The 20,701-nt window shown below is 42.5% G+C and overlaps 2 protein-coding genes across 12 annotated transcripts in view; both read right to left on the bottom strand.

Annotated features, from left to right (window-relative positions):
• CC2D1B (coiled-coil and C2 domain containing 1B) overlaps positions 1-16,263 on the bottom strand; it is a 68,368-nt gene extending 52,105 nt beyond the window's left edge. For 3 of the 7 annotated variants that reach the window (XR_004646878.1, XM_034779659.1, XM_034779664.1), the window contains exons 1-5: positions 16,148-16,261; positions 15,295-15,385; positions 9,663-9,804; positions 3,248-3,354; positions 1,548-1,670 (exon numbers count right to left, since the gene is read on the bottom strand). Coding sequence is in view for 6 of the 7 variants with exons in the window: in XM_034779659.1 (XP_034635550.1) it covers positions 1,548-1,670; positions 3,248-3,354; positions 9,663-9,804; positions 15,295-15,360 (438 nt within the window). In the remaining variant the exon portion in view is untranslated. Of the gene's footprint in view, positions 1-1,547; positions 1,671-3,247; positions 3,355-9,662; positions 9,805-15,294; positions 15,390-15,964; positions 16,101-16,147 lie in introns of those variants that run through there. The other 4 variants (XM_034779660.1, XM_034779661.1, XM_034779662.1 and 1 more) reach the window with 4 other exon arrangements.
• A 2,763-nt stretch (positions 16,264-19,026) lies between these two features.
• ORC1 (origin recognition complex subunit 1) overlaps positions 19,027-20,701 on the bottom strand; it is a 33,056-nt gene continuing 31,381 nt past the window's right edge. For 3 of the 5 annotated variants that reach the window (XM_034779382.1, XM_034779381.1, XM_034779383.1), the window contains exons 17-18: positions 19,850-19,937; positions 19,028-19,417 (exon numbers count right to left, since the gene is read on the bottom strand). In XM_034779382.1, coding sequence (XP_034635273.1) covers positions 19,223-19,417; positions 19,850-19,937 — 283 coding nt within the window. In that variant the 3' untranslated portion in view covers positions 19,028-19,222. Of the gene's footprint in view, positions 19,418-19,849; positions 19,938-20,701 lie in introns of all 5 variants that reach the window. The other 2 variants (XM_034779385.1, XM_034779386.1) reach the window with 1 other exon arrangement.

Here is a 20,701-nt window from a genome sequence, read left to right as displayed (position 1 = left end):
TTACAGCCACAGGGTTACTGGAGACTGGGTGGATAGGACTAAATGAGGGAGAACAGTGATGCCTCTCAGACCTCATGTGCCCAGATGGCCTGGGTGTTATTTTGGGGTGCGAATGTTTGTTTTCTTCGCCATCTTAACTTTACATCTTTCGAGGAGTCTCACAAATTGACTTCAATACAAGATCTCCTCTTCCCACCTCCTCTAGTAAGCTGGAAAGTCTGCAGTCTGGGACTTGCCCAGTGAAACAAGTGACAGAAATAACCAGTTACCATCCACTACTTATAAGCACTGTGGTTGTCAAATTAACCTGTCAGCTGGCTCCTGATGTAATTATTGCCATTATCTCTACACAGACCTACTCTTGCCCTATTTATTAATGTGCACAATGCACGGAAGTCCTGAAATCTGTATTGTATGACAACAGAAGAAAAGCAACAACTGAACAAAAAACGTGCCTGCACAGACAAATTCAATAGTAAACAGATTCTGAAATTCTACATAACTCAGCACCACTGACAGCCTGCTTAGGAGAGGCCTCAGGATTAAAACAGCAGTGGCTACTGCAAGTTAGGATTCAGGTGCACTGATAAAAAGTTGGGTGTGAGGCACAGGGGCAAAAAACATTGGGATGGTAGATAATTGGGATGCTGGAAATCAGGACTGAGATTTCGCTGCATGATGTACAGTAGAGCCCTGCAACCTGACCCGAATCCAACAGACCCAACTATGGAGTGTCTGGCCCAGGTAGGGTGGGAAAATAAACAGAACCCCCTGGACTCAGGTTGGTGCTCCTCTGACCTGTGGAACAGGTTACAGGGGTGGCTGTGTGCCCCTCTCCTGCTAGCAGTTGCCATCTCGCTGCTTATTTGATTATAGGATGTTATAGGCCATGTGATGGAGGGAGTATGGTCTAGTGGATAGAGCCCTCAACTGGGACTCAGGAGACCTGGATGCCATTCCTAGCTCTGCCCTGGCCTGCTGGGTGATCTTGGGCAAGTCATTTCCCCTCTCTGTGCCACCTGTAAAATGATAATCATACTGACCTCCATTGCAAAGCACTTTGAGATCTACAGAAAGAGCACTATATAAGAACTAGGTATTACTACTGTTATGTGTAATGTAGCACAGCAGAACTGTGTGGAGTTTCTAGACTCATAACAAGAATACTACAAAGGGAATTAAGGAGCAATAGCAGAGCTGTAAGTTGCACAAAGGAAGTCTGCACACATTACTATTATCTATATAACACCATGGATGTGCTAAGAGATTTACAGGCAGCAAGACAAAATCCCTGCAAGAAGAGCTTACAACATATATTATGTTTGACTCTGTCTGGTGGTATTAGTTACTCATTTTCACAAACACCAAATTCATCTTAAGAACAATGCAAGATGAAATCTAACTATATCAATATAGTGTCAGCTCCCACCAGGAAACGTACAGATGTACAAAATAAGCCAGAATATAAAGCGAGCTTGTCATCTTATAAACTGCATAGTGAGAATGATTCAGTGGAACTCCAAGTCAACCACACATCTTTTTCTTACCTCTGCCTGCAGTTCAGGTTGCTGCTGTATTACTGGTGGAGCTGCTACCACCTCCATCGCTATGGTTTCATCCTCACCACTTTCTGTCTCGTCTTGCTTGCCCAGAACTTCCTGCAACTCTGCCTAGAGCAAGAATCAGTGAGGTGGTTACTGTAAAGCATGCTCTGCTTTCGGCACCACGTGAACAGATGCTGCAGGAACTAAAGCACCTCCCCACTGCCACAGTAAAAAGAACGATTCAGATCCTGAAGTCTTTTGCCCAAGGCAATGTTTCAGTGTAGATTATATGACAATTTGTGTCAAGAGTAACACACCTCCATGGGACACTGGCAAGTGATAATCAACAGTGGTGAGAGAGCTGGTCTGGAGAAAGTATGTACCTTCTGGCTCCAGAAACTAGAGTTAAACCTCAAACAGTCTTTGATGTCCCTAAACTTCTCCTGCCTTACCTAATTTCAATTTGTTTTGCAGCTGACTCCACATACTCTGGTTCTGGCCAGGAGTGGAAATGTTCCGGCACAATTTGAAGGCAATTCCTGGGGAGCTCACAGCCCAACATATGGTGCTAAGGTCTCTTACACAACCCTTTTGTTGGGTAGCTCTCTGAGGACTGAAGAACATGCAGTAGCTAAGACAAGGATTTTATCTTTTCGAAGGTTGTCTAAACCCCAACTTCAAACCTCCAAATAGTCACCCTTCACTAATGACTGAACTAAGTGTAGTTTAGTGCAGCCTCCATACAATCCACTCACACACAACACACTTTTAATAAACACAAAAATTTTAGCTCAAGGATATGGTTATTAGGCCCTAGCCAAACTCAGAGCAGAAGTGTCCTAGCCATAACTATAAGTAGAATGATTGCTAAAAGGATGTTGGGACATGTAAGGGTTAAGTAGAGACCTGGGAAACCGCTGATGTGCAGACATGGCATTAGGGGTACAGGCAGGCACCGCTTTTGCGCTTGATAGATAAAGTGCTACCCCCTCCCTTCCCTTCTGCTTGCTAAGGATTGATAAGCGCTGCAGCTGCATAAGGAATGTGTAAAGCAATATTGTCTCCCCCTCCCTTTTATCTCCCCCTAGCTAAACGAGCTCAAGCTTCCTCCCTTCCCTGCAAACTGCTAATTAAGGGAATTTGTGGCTGCAATTATTGCAAAGAAATGTATTTTCAAAATAAAAATGTCTGTAGAATATGCTTAATGCTGTAAACAGGGGCGGGGATAATTATATTCACTGTATGGCGTTCATATTACTCAAGAAGGGTTTTGGAGGTATTGTAGTAAATGTAGGTATTTACATACTAACTTAAATAAAAAAAGAGTGTGCTGTAACTAATTCAGTGCTTACTCAACAACTGGGTTGAAGGGAACAAGTACCGCAATAAAGAAGCCCGTTTACTCAATCCACCTCTGGGTCTCCCTGTTCTTCTTCTAACAAAGAATTTCAGCCATGTTTCCCTAACTCACATGGACTGGGATTTTCCTCTGTTCCCATCTCCCCCAAGAACCATATTCACACACACATTTATAGTCAGGTACTGTTCTCATCTTGGTATGGACAGCATCCCACCATTCAAAAATGTTTAAATCCGCTGTAAGTTTTGCCATGTCTTAATTTCCCTTTAAAAAGTTGAGGGGCTTTGTTGCTCACAGAACTTACTCCATGAAAGACTGAATTCCACTGGCAGTAAGTACATACCAAAAGGTCCGTATCCTCCTCCAAACCTTCATCCTCCTCCTTCTCCTCATTCAGGTCCTTCATGCACTCTGCAGCCATCTTTTCAATATGATCCATGGGTAAAGGGGCTGGAGAAGGCAACCAAAAGGAGACAAGCCATGAAGATCTAGCATACTGTTGGATGGTGCAAACCTAAACCATGAGCATACTGATTGGAAAAGAACTGTGAGTTCACTTGTCACTTCTCCCCTTCAACTACAGGCAATGTTTTCTAGTCAGCAAGAAAGTAAAGCTGGCTAAGTAATTCCCATGCCTTTTTTGGCTGAAACCCCACCACTTGCAATTGATCAGTGCCTTCTGCTCCATCTCCCTTGTCCTGTCACTCCATCCCCTGGTACATTTGCTGTATCTCTATTACATTCTTTTCCTCTCTCTGTTTTATGCTTCTTCCTTTTTTCCTTTTCTGTGCCTTTCCCTGATTTTGATTTATTTTGTTGTCTCTGCTCTCTTCCTCTGGTCCTCCCACCTCTGCTCCACTTGACTACATGTTCTCCCTCCTCTGTTGCGTTTTCACTACATTGTGGTGCAGATTGTCTGAAGGAAAATGTGCTGTTTAGTGCCACCTATAGAAATATGTGGGTGAGGGGAATGAGGGAGAGAACATGCAGCCTAAAGCTCACCACAGCAGATGAGGAGTTCAGGCATACAACTTGATAATTCTGGAGCTTTGACAACTGGCAGGAATGTCAGTAACACATGAAAGAGCTTTTCTTTTTCTTTTAAGAGTAAATTGAATCATGGAGACTATTACTGTCAACCGTACTTATGGTCAAAAGGAATTTTATTTCTAGAAAATTTAGTCTTCCTCCACAAGAACAAGGGGTCCATGTACCTTGAAATGTGCCTCTACTCTACTTCCCTTGTTATATCTGGTGCATTTTTCTTGCCCAGTTGTGTTTAATGGAGTTCTCCAGAGAATAGTGAACATGCAGATTTCCATAGGGATAGGGAGAAGTATGCTGGCAATTGCAACCTGACCATACTCTCTCCGTGCTCAATAAAACACATGCTCACACTCTGTGCTATCATTTGCACTACAGAAACAGATTCAAACTATTCATTTTCCTTGTCCCCTTGTCAAACACCGGCCTCTGCAACCCAGAATCAGTAGCAAGTAAAAAAGAGACAAGGTGGGTGAGGTAATATCTTTTATTGGGCCAACTTCACCACACGCTTTCACCACGAAGGTGGTCCAATAAAAAAAGATATAGTCTTGTCTCTCTAGTATCCTGGGACCAACATGGCTAAAACAACAGTGAAAACAGGAGGTAAAAGTACATTTTAAAACTTTTCCTAAGCATTTACAATATTGAAAACAGCCAGATTTACAACTATGAAGGAGCAAGGTGTAAAATACTCAGGTAAGACAACTTGAGATGCCTGGCTCCTATCTCACAGTGGTTATACCCTGGTGTAACTCCATTTACTCCTGACTTACACCCACACGGGACATAGCAGAATCAAACCTTACATAGATTACGAGTTGCTTAGAACAACTTGTAACTTAAAACAAATTAAACTAGCTGCTACCACTTGAACGTGCACCCTTAACTGTACTTATTAAGCCACAGGCTTCAGAAGCTATGCTAAGTTAACCGAGCTTGAGTGAGAGCAGCCACACTGAGAAATAATACTTAAGCTGCATAGTAATTGTTTTAGCAGTTGACATGTTGTGCTAACTTGAGTTGTGTTCTATATTTCTTGACTGGCCAGCCAACTTGAGCTAAAAGCATCGCCACACTCCAGTTAAGGGATTTTATACATGGATGGGACTTGAGTTAGGGGCAACACTGGCATTATAACTCAAGTTAACTCTGTAGTGAAGACAAACTCCTAGTAGCCCTCATGCAACATGATCCCCTCTCTGCTCATGATTCACATAGTATCCATCCCATAGATCCTCAACATTACACTTCCTACTACATTCAGCTTCAAACATTTCTCTATTTACATTTTCTTCCAAATCCTGAAATATTGTTACTATTTGTATTGCAGTAGAACCTAATGGCCCCAACTGAGTTCAGGGCCTCATTGTGCTAGGTGCTGTTCATAAACAAAGCAAGAAACAATCACTACAGAGAGTTTACTGACTAAATAGACCAGAGACAAAGTGTGGGGAAAAGGAATAAACTCAATTTTATAGATAAAGAATGAGTTACAGAGAGCTTTAGGCCCAATCATGCGAAAAGGGCCACACACAGGTGACCCCTGCACCCATGTGTAGAACATTTAAATCAATCACTTGGGATGTCAGTGACTAGCCCAAGATCACCCGAATTCCATGGAGGAGTGAGGAATTGAACCTAGTTCACTTCTTTACCCAAAAGATCATCTTTCTTCTCTGTTTAAACTGTGCACATATTAATCAATTCCAGGCAATTCTCATCTGCAGAGAAAGATACAACCACCAGAGTCCAGCAGGAGAACTGAAAAAATAATAATTCACTACTAACCCAATACCAGATACACACTGAGCAACACAAACCACCTGCTTGCTACCAAAGCAAAAAGTGTGGACAACGTTTCAGAACAGTAAACAGATTTTATTTGTTTCTTTAAGATTGACAAAGAATCTTTGCCATCAGATAGGCTTTCCCCTTCAGCTTCGTAGCACTAACAAATGGCCCCATAATTCATAGCATACAAAGTAACTACTGCAAACCAAAATGCGTTGCCACGGGGGAAGGCTTCCCCTCTTCAATCCATAGAAGTGTCACAAGCCAAGCTGAATATTGGAATTTAAATCTGTCACACAAGTCAGAGAATATTGCCCCTTATTCCCCCTCCGCCTACCCAAGATGCTGCTGTTCTGATCATCTTCCTCTCCTATTGTCTGAGCAAGTTCTCTTCTCATCTCCTCACTGGCCACTGGCTCCCCTCCTCTCCTATTTCTGTTTAAGCTTCCAATTCTAATCCTCCTCTTGAAAACTCTACCCAACTCCTCCCCCGCTTAACCCTCTGATCTCACCTCCACCTATGCTTCTCCTGCCTTCTGTCCAACCATCTCTCCTAATTGCTCCATTTTGTATTCTATACTCATTCCCAAATATGTGCCTTCTTCCCCACCGCCACCTAGACCCTGTTTAAACTAGTCTTATTCTTCTTCCTGCATAGACATGGACCAGATTCTGCCCTCAGTTATACAAGTGAAAATAACAGTAGGATTTCACCTATAGCCTTAATTCCAGAAAAACAGGGATGCAATGCTCAAGCAATGCCACTGCTGACAAATGTGCTGCTCAGACATGAGGAAAACATTTGATACCTTCAGTGGGCATAACAAATACTGACTCATAAAACCTTACAGAGATGTTGAGGATTAATCTTCATTCTACAGATGGGAAACAGTGGAAAAAAAACATTAAGTGACTTCATGAGCTCCAAAGAAAGAGTCTGTGTTGGAGATGGAAATAGAGCTCAGAAGTTCCTGGTTCCCAGACTTATGCTCAAACAACCAGACCTTACCTGTACGTTATACAGGCAGTAGCGACAAAAGATAAAAATTAAAACCCAGTGCGACTGAAAGTGCCCACAGGAAACTCACAGAGAGAAACAGTGGATTTGATGACACAAAGGGTATCTATCTCCTCATACACAGATCTAGAACACATCCCCTTAGACTCAGGATATTATCAGAATTACTGATCAAGACCTTTATTTAATGCTTTCTAAAAGTCATTTTTATAAGAGCTAGAAAGGAAAAGTCAGTTATAGGATTCTTTAATTCAAACAACAGGATTTTTTATTTGATGGCCAGTTTTTAAAAAAAATATACAATTGTACTTTGATCCAACAGAATGTCTATTAAAAGTAAGATTTAAAAAGGGAACAGACTCAAGAAATAGCTGCATCAACTTATTTCAGATACTTTAAAATCTTCTGCGTTCGTTACTCTTCAAGGGTAACTATTATCTTGAAAACTAGTCAGTATCAAAATGAATTCAAATTTAGTTTCAGGTACTACACACTTGCCTCTGAGTCTTCCTGCCAATTATTTTACCATCACATTTTCCTGTGCATTTATAAATTTTCCTCTCCCTTGTTGTGTGAACATCCCACACAAACAGCATAGGAAAATGACTATACAAGAAACAATGAAACGGATTATACACAAATGCAGTCAAATACACCAAGTAAACAAACTCTCAGGTTTCCAGACTTCATTTAAGGTCAGAAAGGCCCATTTTAATAATCTAATCTGACCTCCTGCATAACACATGGCAAAGAATTTTACCCAATAATTCCTACATCATGTCAATAACTTCTGGCTGAGCTACAGCATATTTTCTAGGAAGATATCCAGTCTTGATGTAAAGACTGCAAGTGATCGACAGTCCACCACACCTCTTGGTAAATTATCTTGTTCCCTCACTGTTAAAAAAAACAACTGAACCTTATTTCCAGTCTCAATTTGTATAGCTTCAACTTCCAGCCACTTGATCTTGGTATGCCTTTGTATGCTAAATGAAAGAGCCCTCTACTCTCAAAAATCTTCTCCCCATGTAAGTGTGACACCCTGTACCCCACGTTCACCATTTTTATACAATTACGCTACATTTTGTATAAAGTATGCCTTGTGAAGTATCATTTGAAAACTCAATCTGCTGAATATTATTTTCCTGTTGATGTGTGTGTAACAACACTGCATATAAAATTATGAGATTCTGCTATATGATTGTTACTGAAATATGCTGTAGTTCTGGGTAACGCCCACAAACCAATTTCTCGGAGACACACCAGCATGCCAGCAAGGTGCTAAAGTGCCATTACCTGCTTAACTGGCCATCCACCAGCAGGGGAGAAGGTATAGACAAGAAATTTACATTGCATCCCAGAGACAGCTGGAATCTCAGGTATATAAGGGACTGTTTGTCTACACACCGGCATGGGGTAATCCTCAAAGAGAGGAGGAGGATATAAAATGAGACAGTGACCTCCACATCACCCCTCTCTTCCTCTCATCTCTCTGCCCATGGCATCAACAAATATCTGAAGAACGCTGAACTGGGGGAAGGATCTCTAGCTGAAAGGAAATCCAACCTGTGTATTGTTGCAACTTATGGTGAGAGACATTTTGCTTTCAAGTTCATTTAGGTATTAGCTTGCAGTTTTATTTTTGTATTTCTTTTGTAACCAATTCCGCTTTTATGCCATACCACTTGTAATCACTTCAAATCTATCTTTTTCTAGTTAATAAACTTGTTTTACTGTTTTATCTAAACCAGCGTGTTTGGATTGAAGTGTTTGGGAATCTCTATTTAGGATGACATGGTTGCAGCATAATCATTACCCAGTGTTGGAATGATGTACTTACTGTGAGCTTACACTGTCCAGGAGAATACAGAGCAGTGCAAGACGCACATTTCTGGGGAACAAAGCTGGAGCTAAAACTGTGAGGATGTCCCCCTATATGTAATTCATGGATGGCTGGGAGAGCATTCATGTATTCAGCTGGGAGTGATTTTGCATACTAAAGGCTGTGTGAGCAGGCCAGGAGTGGATCTTCTGACTGCAAAGCAGTGTAAAAGGCACCCCAGGCTAGAGAACTAAAGGGACACAGCTGTTCAACAGTCCAGATTGTACCCTGGGGAATGTCACAGAAGGTATTTAAATACCGTGAGCAAGTCACCTCTTAACTTTCTCTTTGAACATCTCAGGGGCGTACCCAGGATTTTAAATTTGAATACTTTTGGAGGGGCACGTTAAACACACGCAAATGAAAGGTTCATGTGACCCTACCCCCGGTTTCTTGGGCCGCCTCTGTCAGGGACACCCAGTAGCGAGGAGGCAGCAGCTCCCACTGCAGCAGTACTCTCCGTGTCCCTGCAGCCTGGGCAGGGAGGAAGCAGCAGGGCAGCTGGCTGCAGGGTCCTCCCCCCACCCCTGCAGCCTGATGCTTCTCTTTCCCTGCTGCTGGAGTCCCAGTGTTGCTGCCTGCTTTATAGCTGCCCTCTGAGGTGAGTCAGGGGCTGGAGGCAGAGGCAACACGTGGGACTCCAACAGCAGGGAAAGAGAAGCAGCAGGTGTAGCTTTAGGGATAGGGAGGAGGAGGAGCTCATCTGGTAGCCAAACACCCTGCTGCTCCCTCCCTCTCTGGGCTGCAGGAACACATGCAGATTTTTTGGGGGGCCGGTGTCCCTGCTTGCCCCCCCTTGTGCACGCCCCGATTACATCTTAAATCTTTCACTGTAAAGCAGACACAATGCAGAAAAAATATTTCTCTAATCTCTGAGTTATATAGTAATCTTAAGTGTTACTTGTAACAACCATAGAGGAAAAGAATCTAGAAGGAAGTGTGATTTGTAACATTATGTCCCTTTTATTTACATAAATAACACAGCTCTTCAGTCAGCAAGAACCAGGAGCAATGACTTACTTTTCCCTTTGGGTTTTGACTTCCCTTCTGTCACCTTCTCTCCTGTGAGAGCAGCAAGCTCTGCTTCTAGATCCTCATCACCACCACCATCCTCAATATCCAGCAACATTGCTTCAGGATTGAAATCTACGAAGAGCCCCAGCTGGAACCAAGGGAAAATATTCTAGTAAGAACAGAGACATCACTCACACCATCACATCACCTGGGTTATTTAAACATCTCAGTGGATTCTGAATTCAAAGATAATGTGGGTTCTGGCTGGGAGTTTTTAACCACAATCCCCTGGAATTTTGACTAGCTATATAACACAAACAAGATATACACATAACTGAAACCAAATACACCTCTTTTGGGCAGCAGAGAATAAACCCCCTCTCAGGCCTGCACTTAATCAACCTGAATCCTTTATGAATAGGAATAGTTGGTATTTGAAATAACAAGGTAAAATAATTCTGTTAAGACTTGCTAAGCAGAAAATTTAATCAGTAAGGTTCCTATTATATCCGAAGCTATCAAATATATTTGATTATTATTCCTCATATTACCCAGGTATTCTAAACTTGGACACAGGGAAGATTTCATCTTGAACTTTCATACATATCCTCACATTTCACCTCAAAAGGTCCATCACTTTGTAAACGATATACACAAAGGAATCATTTCACCCACTGATGTGCAGCCACCTCTTGTGTAGAACCAGCAACAGTTTAACACTGTACTGCACCAATACACAGCTGTTTAGAACAGGAAGCAAATACTACCATGGACAATGGAAACTACAGAGTGAATTGAGTAGGAAGAATATTAATTGTATAAATTAGCATTTGACCAACACACTAGGGTAAACTCCCCTACTGTTGCAAAAAGTGACAAAGGATTTAACATACAACGGTGAGGACTTCTGTTTTGTCTGATCTAAAAGATAGAACCTCCATAAGTACAGTAATCCAGGACACTGCAACACTGGTTCAGTACTGACTCCAAAGTGTCACCCACTGAAATACGAAAATAACTTCCTTGAATGTTTCCCATCATAGTATTGTCCCGCAGAACTTATTAGAGTTGACGAATCACAGCTCAAAATGATAAGGATGAAAAAAGGTTTACTGTTGCTTAGCTTTTACCCGAAACTATATAAAGAAATTCGACTGTAAACAAAAATAATGCTGCACAATCCAAAATGCAGCCTTCTTGAAGAATGTATCATGATATGTGATGCATAAACAATGAAACATATCATTTGTTTCTATGACATTTATAAATACAGAAAAATGTATTACTTTGACAAGGTGAAAGAGGTAATATCTTTTATTGAACCAAGACGACAATCACAGGCCTGGTATATATAAGTTAGGTTGACATAAGCATTCTTGTGTTGACATACTAGCACGTGTCTACACTTAAATTTGTCAGCTCTGTTATGCTGACATAGTAACCCTAACAATCTGAGTGGCGTTAAACCAAGGTCAACGCAAGTTAAGCTGACAATCAAAAACCGGCATAATTACATCACTTGTGCATGTTCACACAATGTTCCTTCTGTCAGCAAAGCGTGTCCACAGTTAGTGCTCTGGCATCGACAGTGAGAGCAGTGCATTGTGGGTAGCTATCCCACCTTCCGCAGCCAGGAGTTGTGGGAAGGCGAAGTGGATTGTAGTGCATCATGGCTGCAAGCTCAATGTCCCATGATGCAGTTTTTTCCATCCCAGCATTCCGACTACATTCTGCAGCATTTTTCAACAGCCCCTGTTTACTGTGCACATGCCATCTCTGTTTGAAAGGATGGGTCCTGCACTGCTTTCTACAGTTGTGGTCACTGTTATGAACACATTGCAGTTGGTCATGCAGAATATCATGAGCACCCAATCTGAACAGAAATCAAAGTTGTCTGACCTGCTGCATACCATGGAAAGAAACACCACCAGATTACTTTTGGCATTCATGGTGCAACAGAACACAGTGGACCATCACTTTTGGGTGCAAGAAACAAGCACTAAGTGGTGGGATCACATCATTATGCTGGTCTGGGATGATGAGCAGTGACTTCAGATTAGTTTTATAGCTATATCAGAAAATGAATTATTGTTTGGTTATTTCATTTATCAAAGGTAATTGAAGCAGATATTTATGAAGCCATTGGGAGGTGAACTATCTCCAATTCAACAGGTTAATCATTAATATTTGGAGGATTTTCTTGCCATGTTGTATCAGGAGGAGAACACCACCAGATAGACATTTAAATTGTTTTATTTAACTAAAACAACCAAGTTTTCTGGATTTTTTTCTTCAACAGCAAACATACAATATATTAACAAAACAAGCATATGTCCCTCGCTTCTCTCATCTATCTCCAGACTTCTTCTCCTTGTCCAGATCTATTCCCCCCACACCAATCTTCTATTCATTGAATTTTTTGAAACTTTGAACTTTTAGAGAGAGGTAAGGGATTGACTCTGTGTATACAAATTTGCAGAGTGACAATAGAGTTGAGGTCTGTTATTTCTCACTTCTATATATTAATTTATTTATTTAAAAATGTTTTTGCTGTTAACAAGCATGTTACCTCTGGAGACACAAATCCACAGTCTGATAACTGAAAAACTAAGCATCTCTGATGGTATCTTCTAGACTGAGCACAGAGTCCCATTGGGTAGATAGAAAAATTAACCTAAATAATCTACACAGAAGTCTGTGGAACCCCATAATATTGGGACCCTAATCCATGAACTATTGGAACTCATTTACAAAACTTCTTAAACATTACATGAATATATTGTCTCATCCTATAGAATTAGGATTTATAATCCCTATTCCATGATGAGATATCTTTGAGCTATAATGTGTCTTAATTAAAACTATCTTTAGATAGGTTTTTTCCCCCCTCAAAAAGTATTTTAATCAAAAAAATCCGATAAAAAAAATCATTGATTTTTATCCACCTTGGGGACTGCCATGGCAGGGGAGACCCCCTCTTTCCCAGCCCCAGCTCAGGAGCTGCCACAGCAAGGGAGAGAGGTAGAGTCCCCCCTCCTTCCGAGCCCCAGTTCAGAGGCTGCGGCAGTGAGGGAGAGAGGGCACGTCTATCGCATTAGAAAGGTAACATTACGGATATTAAAATATGAGTTGTGTGCTTTTATTTGTAGAACAAAAAAAAAGTTAATTATTATTAAGTTGGGTTTTTTTATATAGCGCTTTTATCCAAAGCGCTTTACAATAGTTAGCTAACGGTACAAACAGCATTTGGAAGGATCATTAAGTGGTCCTCCAAGACCCTCAGCAATTTTCAAGCGGTCTGCGAAAAAGACAGTTTGAGAACCACTGCCCTACAGGACGCAGCACAAGATTGAAAGCCCTTATTTACTAATCCTGTCTCTGCCATTAATTCACTGCATGATGCTGGAAAAGTAATTTTACCTCCCAATGTTTCAGTTTCTCCCCTTCTCCCCACACAATTCCCACCATCTGTGAAATGGGGATAATGCTGCTTCCCACTGCTCAAGGAAGCAGGAGGAGATTAGCAATTGTTTACACAGTGCTTTCAAGATGCAAAGCTCTATATAATATTACGTACCTTTCACAAATGGGTAAACTGAGGCCAAAGTGTATGTGATTTGCCCACTGTCCCATAGCAAGTTAGTTGTGAAGCCAGCAATAGAATCTCGGGGTATTAGATAAAGTTTTCACCCCTCTACACAGCAATTAAACACCCGCTGCTAGCCCAGGTCAGCTGACTGGGGCTCAGGGCTGTAAAACTGTGGTGTACACGTTCAGGCTTGGGCTGGAGCCCAAGCTCTAGGACCCCGCGAGGGGGGAGGTTCCTTGAGCCCAAATGTCTACACCACAATTTTACATCTCCGCTGCCAGTTAGCTGACACAAGCCAGTCACAGGTGTTTAATTGCTGTGTACACATGCCCTAGGAGTTCTGGCTAGAACTTCCTTGTTGTGTGCAGTAAACCACACTTCTTTTGAAGTCAATGAATATCAAACAAGTGCTTTAAATAGGAAGGAAAAGAGGGGAGACAAAGACAGGCCTGAACCAGGAAGAAATGCAGTGAGCATACTGTAAAGCACAAATGAGCTCTACAGAACATGCTCATTTATAGCTGGAAAAGACACTGGAGAATATATTGTTGGAAACAATCTTACATTTGCCAGGATATGAACTGAATGGTTTAAATATTCTTTTCCTATTTTCGATCCTATAGGGCTGATCAGGGCCTTTGATTTACTGGTTATCCCTTTACATTTTATTTCTTTTAAATTTCTTTGCTTCTTTTGATCTTTGTATTTTTTCTTGGTCCAAATGAAATAAATAAAATGCATATATTTTAATTTAGACATTTAAACTCTAGTGCTACAGTAATGGTAGCATTATGAATACACTGACATGCACATAGCAAGAAAAGACATAAGTAGTGTTAACGTGGTGGGAAAAAGCACCTAAGCTCAGCTCCTATGCACTTAGAGCTCTGATTCCAACTAATCCGAATTCATTTAGGAATGGACTGAGAATCGAACAGCTGTACCATTCTCTCTCTACTACAAACACATTAGCCCCTATTCCAGTAACCCTCCCATTTTAGCCTCCAGTTCAGTCTACCTTTCAAGTGTATCCAAACCAAAGCCAAGGTCTCCCAATCTTGCCTTGATACTCCGTTTCCCTATTTCATCTCCACATTTGCTTCCCCCTCTCCTGAATAAAACTCAAGCTTCTTTTCATTTTCAAAGCCTTAATAATTTCATTCCCTGCCTGTGTCTCACTCCTCATTTCTAGATGCACCCCTTCTTAGATTGGATACTCTCTTGACTCCGCATTTTGGCTTCTTCTTGTACTTCTGACACTGTCACACTATCTCCTAGTTTGCACAGTTCAACAAAGCCATGCATTCCTAAAATTATAACTATCCCACAAAGCATTCCTCCTATAAGGACATCTCCCACACTTTGTTCTGTAGGGCACTACATTCTGATATTTTAAGATTAAAATTTCATCACAGCACAATCCACTTATCGCATATAGTTACTCAAATGTACCTGGACCTGCTGTTAACAGCCGCAGTCAAACACCTATCTGGACTCAATATCCCTGCATAGAAGTAATAAATACAATAGTGGAGCACAGGAAATGCCAGTCCACAAACCAACACCAAACTTCATATAAACAAAACAGAGGGAACTAAATTAAAACTACTTGTCTAAGTAGTAGTAGGATTTACTCTTCTCTCAGAGGATCACCCAGTGCAGCTAAGATAGTCACTAACCATTCTGATTTTCACAGGTCTGTCTTTGAGAGATGTTATAAAAATTCTGATGTGAGCTTCAACAGGACCTTATTATAATTGGGTTGTAAGGCAAAGCTCACAATGTTGTGACAGGAAGAATTTTATCTTGTAGCAAGTCTGTCTGTATTTTTAATGCCTTAATCAGCATGATATCTGGATGTCAGGTCTCTACTACCAGAAGATAAACTAACTAGGGTGTGAAAAGCAGAGGACAACTAACTGTATAGCAAGGTTTGTAGGATACCCTGCAACTCTGGAATCATGTTAGCCCAAGAAAGAATCACAAAGCGGGACCCCAAGTATGCAAGTTTTTAACCAGACTATAGTGAGAGAGAGGAGATTTCTGTACCTGCTTTGCAGCAGCAGCTCCCTGGCCCTTTGCCTGGGGACTTTTCCTGGGTCTTCTCCCAAGCATGTTGACTCATGAATCTCAAACAACTCTATCTTTAAAGGACACAAAAAGAACCCCACACATACACAGGTTAAGTCACTGACATCCAACTGTGATACATGACAGAAGCCTATAAACCAACCTAATCCAATCTGAAAGGTGGGCATAGCAGCCTGTAGCCCCACAGATTACAGCTCCATACCAAAGGCTCCACCCTGTAACCACCCCCCAGGGTCACCATACCCAACCCCGTAACCCCCCCACCCCAGCTTACTACATCCACTCCACAGAGCAGGGACACCAGTCTGTAACCACCAACCCATGGTTACGATACCCACCCAGACCAGCACCGCCCTGTAATCCCACACCAGGGATATTATACCCACCCTGCAGACCAGAGACACCACTCTGCAACACCCCCAAGTTACTAAACCCCTCCCCAGACCTGGAACCGGGCACAGGAGCCTGTCCCCTCTCGCCCTGGGTTCTCCCCCCCCACCGAGCACAGGAACCTGTCCCCCCTCACCCTGGGTTCTCCTCCTCCCTGAGCCGGGCACAGGAGCCTGTCCCTCCAGGTTCCCTCCCCGGAAGCCGTTCCCAGGAGCCGGTTCCTTCCCCCGTCCCCGACCTGGAGCCCGGCACAGCGGCTAGAGCTCCCTGTCAGGACAAGGCGGGTGGAGACAAGCAGCGGGCACCGCCCTGTAAATAACCAACTCCCCCCCCGCCACGCGGGGCAACGGGGCCTGTGCAGGCTCCGGGGAAGGGACAGAGGCGACAGCCGGCCTCCGCCCCCGCACACAGCGTGACTGGCCTACCCTGCCCGGCACGCCCAGCCCCAGCGCACGGGAGACCCTGAAGAGACGCGCGCGAGCGCTCGCCGCCACTCCACACCAGGACGCGGCGCCGAGCTCAGCGCGCACGCAGGCGCAAAGCGAAAAGGGGCGGGGAAAGAAGCCACAGGGCGGGGCTATGTGAACGGGGGCGGGGTTATGAGAAAGGGGCGGAGCAGAGGAAGGGAGGACCATAAGGATGGGTTAGGTAGGGTGGCATTTCAAAGGGGCCATAGGGTCTTGCCACAGGACAGGGAGTGAAGTTTGGAGGAGTGGATGTAGTACCCAGGGACAGAGGTAAATAGACAGGTAGAACCAAACCCAAGCCAGTAATACTGGTTCAGAGGCAGAGGGAAGCACCGAACAAAGAATAGGGCCTAGATAACCACTGGGATGCCCATGAGAGTCATTTATTGCCACATCTTAGCCTAAAGCAGCTAGTTGCCCTTAGAATTATTTTCCAGTCTTTGCCAGCAAGTCCCAGTGACACCTTTTGGAGCAGATAACAATACCCTGCAGTTAAAGTCATGGCCGGCCAGCCAGCCAGCCAGCCAGCAAGTACACTAGTTTTCTTAAGCAACTACATATGGATTTGGTGCCTGATAGACACCCAAGCTTAACATTGGCTTAAAGCTCACTGAACCAGGGACAGCACCTCTGTCTGTAAAGGGCAAAGCCAGATGGTCAATGATCCACGGACAGTAGTCCTGTGTATGTCATGGAATTTGCCCCTTTTTTTTTGTTAATTAAAGCTGTTTCTAGCATTTGATTGTGAAGATGGTTCACAGTTGGAAGGCCAAACAGACACTGAATTTTCTAGAGTGGGGGCGGGGGGAGAGCTCTGAGGTGTGAACTTCATTCATCTCAATGGACTTAGCTCTGAAAACTAATAGTTACTTAAAGCCAATTTTATTAACTATTTCACTCCTGATAATTTTAGCAGAAATATGCAATTATGGTGGTTTATCCCATTCTAAACTGCAACCCCCCCCCCCCCCACACCTTCATGTACCAAAAGTTCTAAATATGCCTACCTAATTACCAAAACCTTCAGATTTACCTCAACAGTCCACAATGCAGTTGTGTTAAAACACCACAATCAGTGGCAAATTTGAAAATTTAGACACTAAATAAAAACAAAATATTGTACTGTTTTATTCTTTAAATTAGGACATCCATATTTACATTTTCCCTGAGGCTACTTTGAAGTTCCAGTCTGCCACAGAAACTGGGGTCTTGCTATGGAATTTAGATCCAATCTGCCACAATATTTTGGATTATGAGTTACTGTAGAAACTGATGAGGTCCTAGCTCTCAGCTAGAGTGGCTATTCCATAAAAACTCATTGTGAGGTAAACCCTCTATCAGCACAGTAAGCCATTCCCACATTTTCTATACTGAAGTCACTTATTACAAGCGTGAACTATTTTTGCAGCACATTTCACACTAATAAATCATTTTAAAGTGATTAAAAATGTAATTTAAAAATAGCAAATCAAGATATCATCAGTAATTTTGGTAATTTTTTTCTCAAGTACAATTTCATACTGAAAACAGTTTAACCAAACCTCCATCAGCTGTCTTCAGGCAATTCCTCTGAAACTTCTGTGTAACAGATAAACATGCTTAAATTCAAAGCGAAATGTAAAGCTCATTCTTCTATGAAAATACAAAATTTCCGGTAGCAAACACTCATGCTCTCCCCACCCCTTCTGGCCTTGCCTACAACGTTGTATACTTTCAGTGCACATAAGGCTACGTTTTAGTCATAGGTATTTTTAGTAAGTCATGGACAGGTCACGGGCCGTAAAAATTCATGGCCCATGACCTGACAATGATTTGTAATATATAACCCTAATTAAAACTTGGGCCGGGGGCTGCAGGTGCTCTGGAGGGAAAGCACTGGGGTGCTGCAGGTACTCTGGGGGGACAGCAGCCTGGGGGGCGCATGGGTGCTGGGGGGGCAAGGTGCCAGCAAGTGGCCTGGGACTCCTGCTGGTGCTGGGGAGGGCTGGTGGGGCTGGCAGGCTCCCTACCTGGCTCTGTACAGCTCCCTGGAAGCAACCGGCATGTCCCTGCAGCTCCTAGGGGGAGGGAAGGCCAGGAGGGCTTTGTGCACTGCCCCCGCCATGAGCGCTGGCTCCACAGCTCTCATTGGCCAGGAACTGCAGCCCATGGGAGCTGTGGGGGCAGTGCCTGCAGGCAGGGGCAGCACAGAGTCCCCTGGCCCCACCACCTAGGAGCTGCAGGAACATGCCAGCCACTTCCAGGGAGCCCCCCCGAGATAAGCACCTCCCCACACCCCAACCCTCTGCCCCAGCCCCGAGTCCCCTCCCACACCCAAACTACTACTGCTGCTGCTGGGGTGGTGAGGGGTGGGTGCAGTGGCCCGAGATTGCCCCAGCAGCATCTGGTGTGGCTGCCCGGAGCCAGCCACACCAGCCACTACAGAAGTCATGGAGGTCACAGAAAGTCACGGAATCCATGTCTTCTGTGACAGACATGCAGCCTTACACATAAGCAACAGATGAGAAATTTAATTTTAAAACATGTTTGAAAAGTGTTAATCAGATCTCAAGTATCCAGTTGAAATTTTAGAAGGAAAATTACCTAAACTGCAGTTTAGTCAAGATACCCCTACTCTTGCAAAAAAGTGATTTAGCATCTTCAGCGCCCACAAGTGGTCAAAATCTCAGTTTTCACAGCTTATTTGAAAGAGGGCACTTTCCATTCAGTTTTATGGCACTCTTTCAAGCACTGGCTCAGAGGAGAGAGTGCCACCTACTGAACGCACCACTTACTGCAGCACCGAAAAACATTCAAAAACAAGTGATTTAAATGCAAAGATATAAAACACTTAGTAAGGAATTCTTTATTATAAAAAAAAAGTGCTTTAATAGATTAAAAATTTAAGCAAAGGGTTTAGAAAAACAGAACAGAACAGTTTCTGGTATGTTCAATTTTTATCCACACATCTTTTTAAAACCAGTCTTTTTAAAAGTTTAACAATATTTAAAATATTTACACCTACATATATACACAAAACCTCTGTTGCCTTAGTCCTGCTTGAGTGCATACATGACATCATCTTGGCTGATATTCAGGCGCACCCGCACATGAAGGTATTTATTATTGGACTCTACCAGCAAGAAACGGCAGGCACCAAGTCTTGAGCAAATTGCCATAATTTCTGATACCGTAGGAATTTGCAGACCTTCAATCCTACACAGTGCTACATGCTGATGATAGATCTAGAGGAACAAGATACAACTCAATTTAGTCAGTATATTAGATTGGAACAGGAAACAGAAGAGGTGGAAAAGATGGGCTTTCTACTCTCAAACAAACAATTGAATCTGTTTGGAGCGAAGATGACACACATGCTGTTGAACTCAGAACATTAGGACTATGTCAATGAAGTAAGAAATTGTAACTCAGCTAAGTTTCCTCTATTACCCAACCATACAAATACATAAAATAAATTAGGATGCCAGCATCTATGTTTTTTTGTTCTAACAAGTCCTTTCGATTCTCATCTTCCTTAGCTTTTGTGAACTAGGTTATATCAATCACATATATTATCTTTGCACCTATGATTTGTTTCAATAAATTTACACTTTGAAAATAGTCAAACAATTAAGACAAAAGCTACTGTCCAAGTTATAAAAAAAAAGTAAATGTACCTGTTGAACTGTTGCTTCCTCAAGCCCTGACCTGCGAAACTCTGCTATAATTGCTTTCAGGAACATTTGCTCATGCAATGAAGCATTCCTGAAAGAGAATAGGAAAACCTTACTACCAATCTTGCTCAACCAAATCTAGGACTTCACTGACTCGTAGGAGGTGGTTTGAGGGGTAGGAAATATCTGATAAGGCCTTGCTGAAAAGCATTACATACTTTGAGGCAGAAAAGGGAAAAATTGTAAGATTATTTAGTTCATCGCCTTGCCAACTGATACTCTCATGTCACATTTCACCCCATATATTGTAACACAAGGCTTTACAAGTTATTTAGAAACATTTCATGCAGTTTAATCATCATGCCACTGTTTACAGGCACTCACATACTATGGTGATGGGACCATGTATAGGTACCTAGATAGGCTGAGTGCAACTACTTTAATATGGCAGATCTGTGAAATTAAAAAATTCCAGCACCTAATGATATTTGTATTTGTCCTACTGGTGAACAAGTCTGCATCTTCTTTGAGAGTTAAAAGTTTGGGATTTCAATAGCAAATGAAAAACTGGCGCATGTGCAATGCTCAGTGCGTTATGAATGATTTACATTTGTGAATTAAGAATTTCACGTTCTAGTTTTGATCTAAAATAAACATTTAAAGCACAGTTCTACTCTGTAAAAATGACACCTTCTTACTGAAGGCATCTGTTCCATGTGTGCCTTCAAGTCATATCTGCTTGCTTTACTGACTAAAATAAAATATACTCTTTTTTCCTCCCATTAAGCTCTGCAGAACTGAGGCTGAGCCAGGTTCTCTCCTTTCTTGAGTTTCATGAACAGCTTTCTAAATTCA

Source organism: Trachemys scripta, chromosome 8 (assembly GCF_013100865.1).
Source record: "Trachemys scripta elegans isolate TJP31775 chromosome 8, CAS_Tse_1.0, whole genome shotgun sequence".
Taxonomy (NCBI): domain Eukaryota; kingdom Metazoa; phylum Chordata; order Testudines; family Emydidae; genus Trachemys; species Trachemys scripta.
The sequence above is the reverse complement of the archived record's forward strand: the minus strand, read 5'-3'. Positions and strand labels throughout refer to the sequence as shown.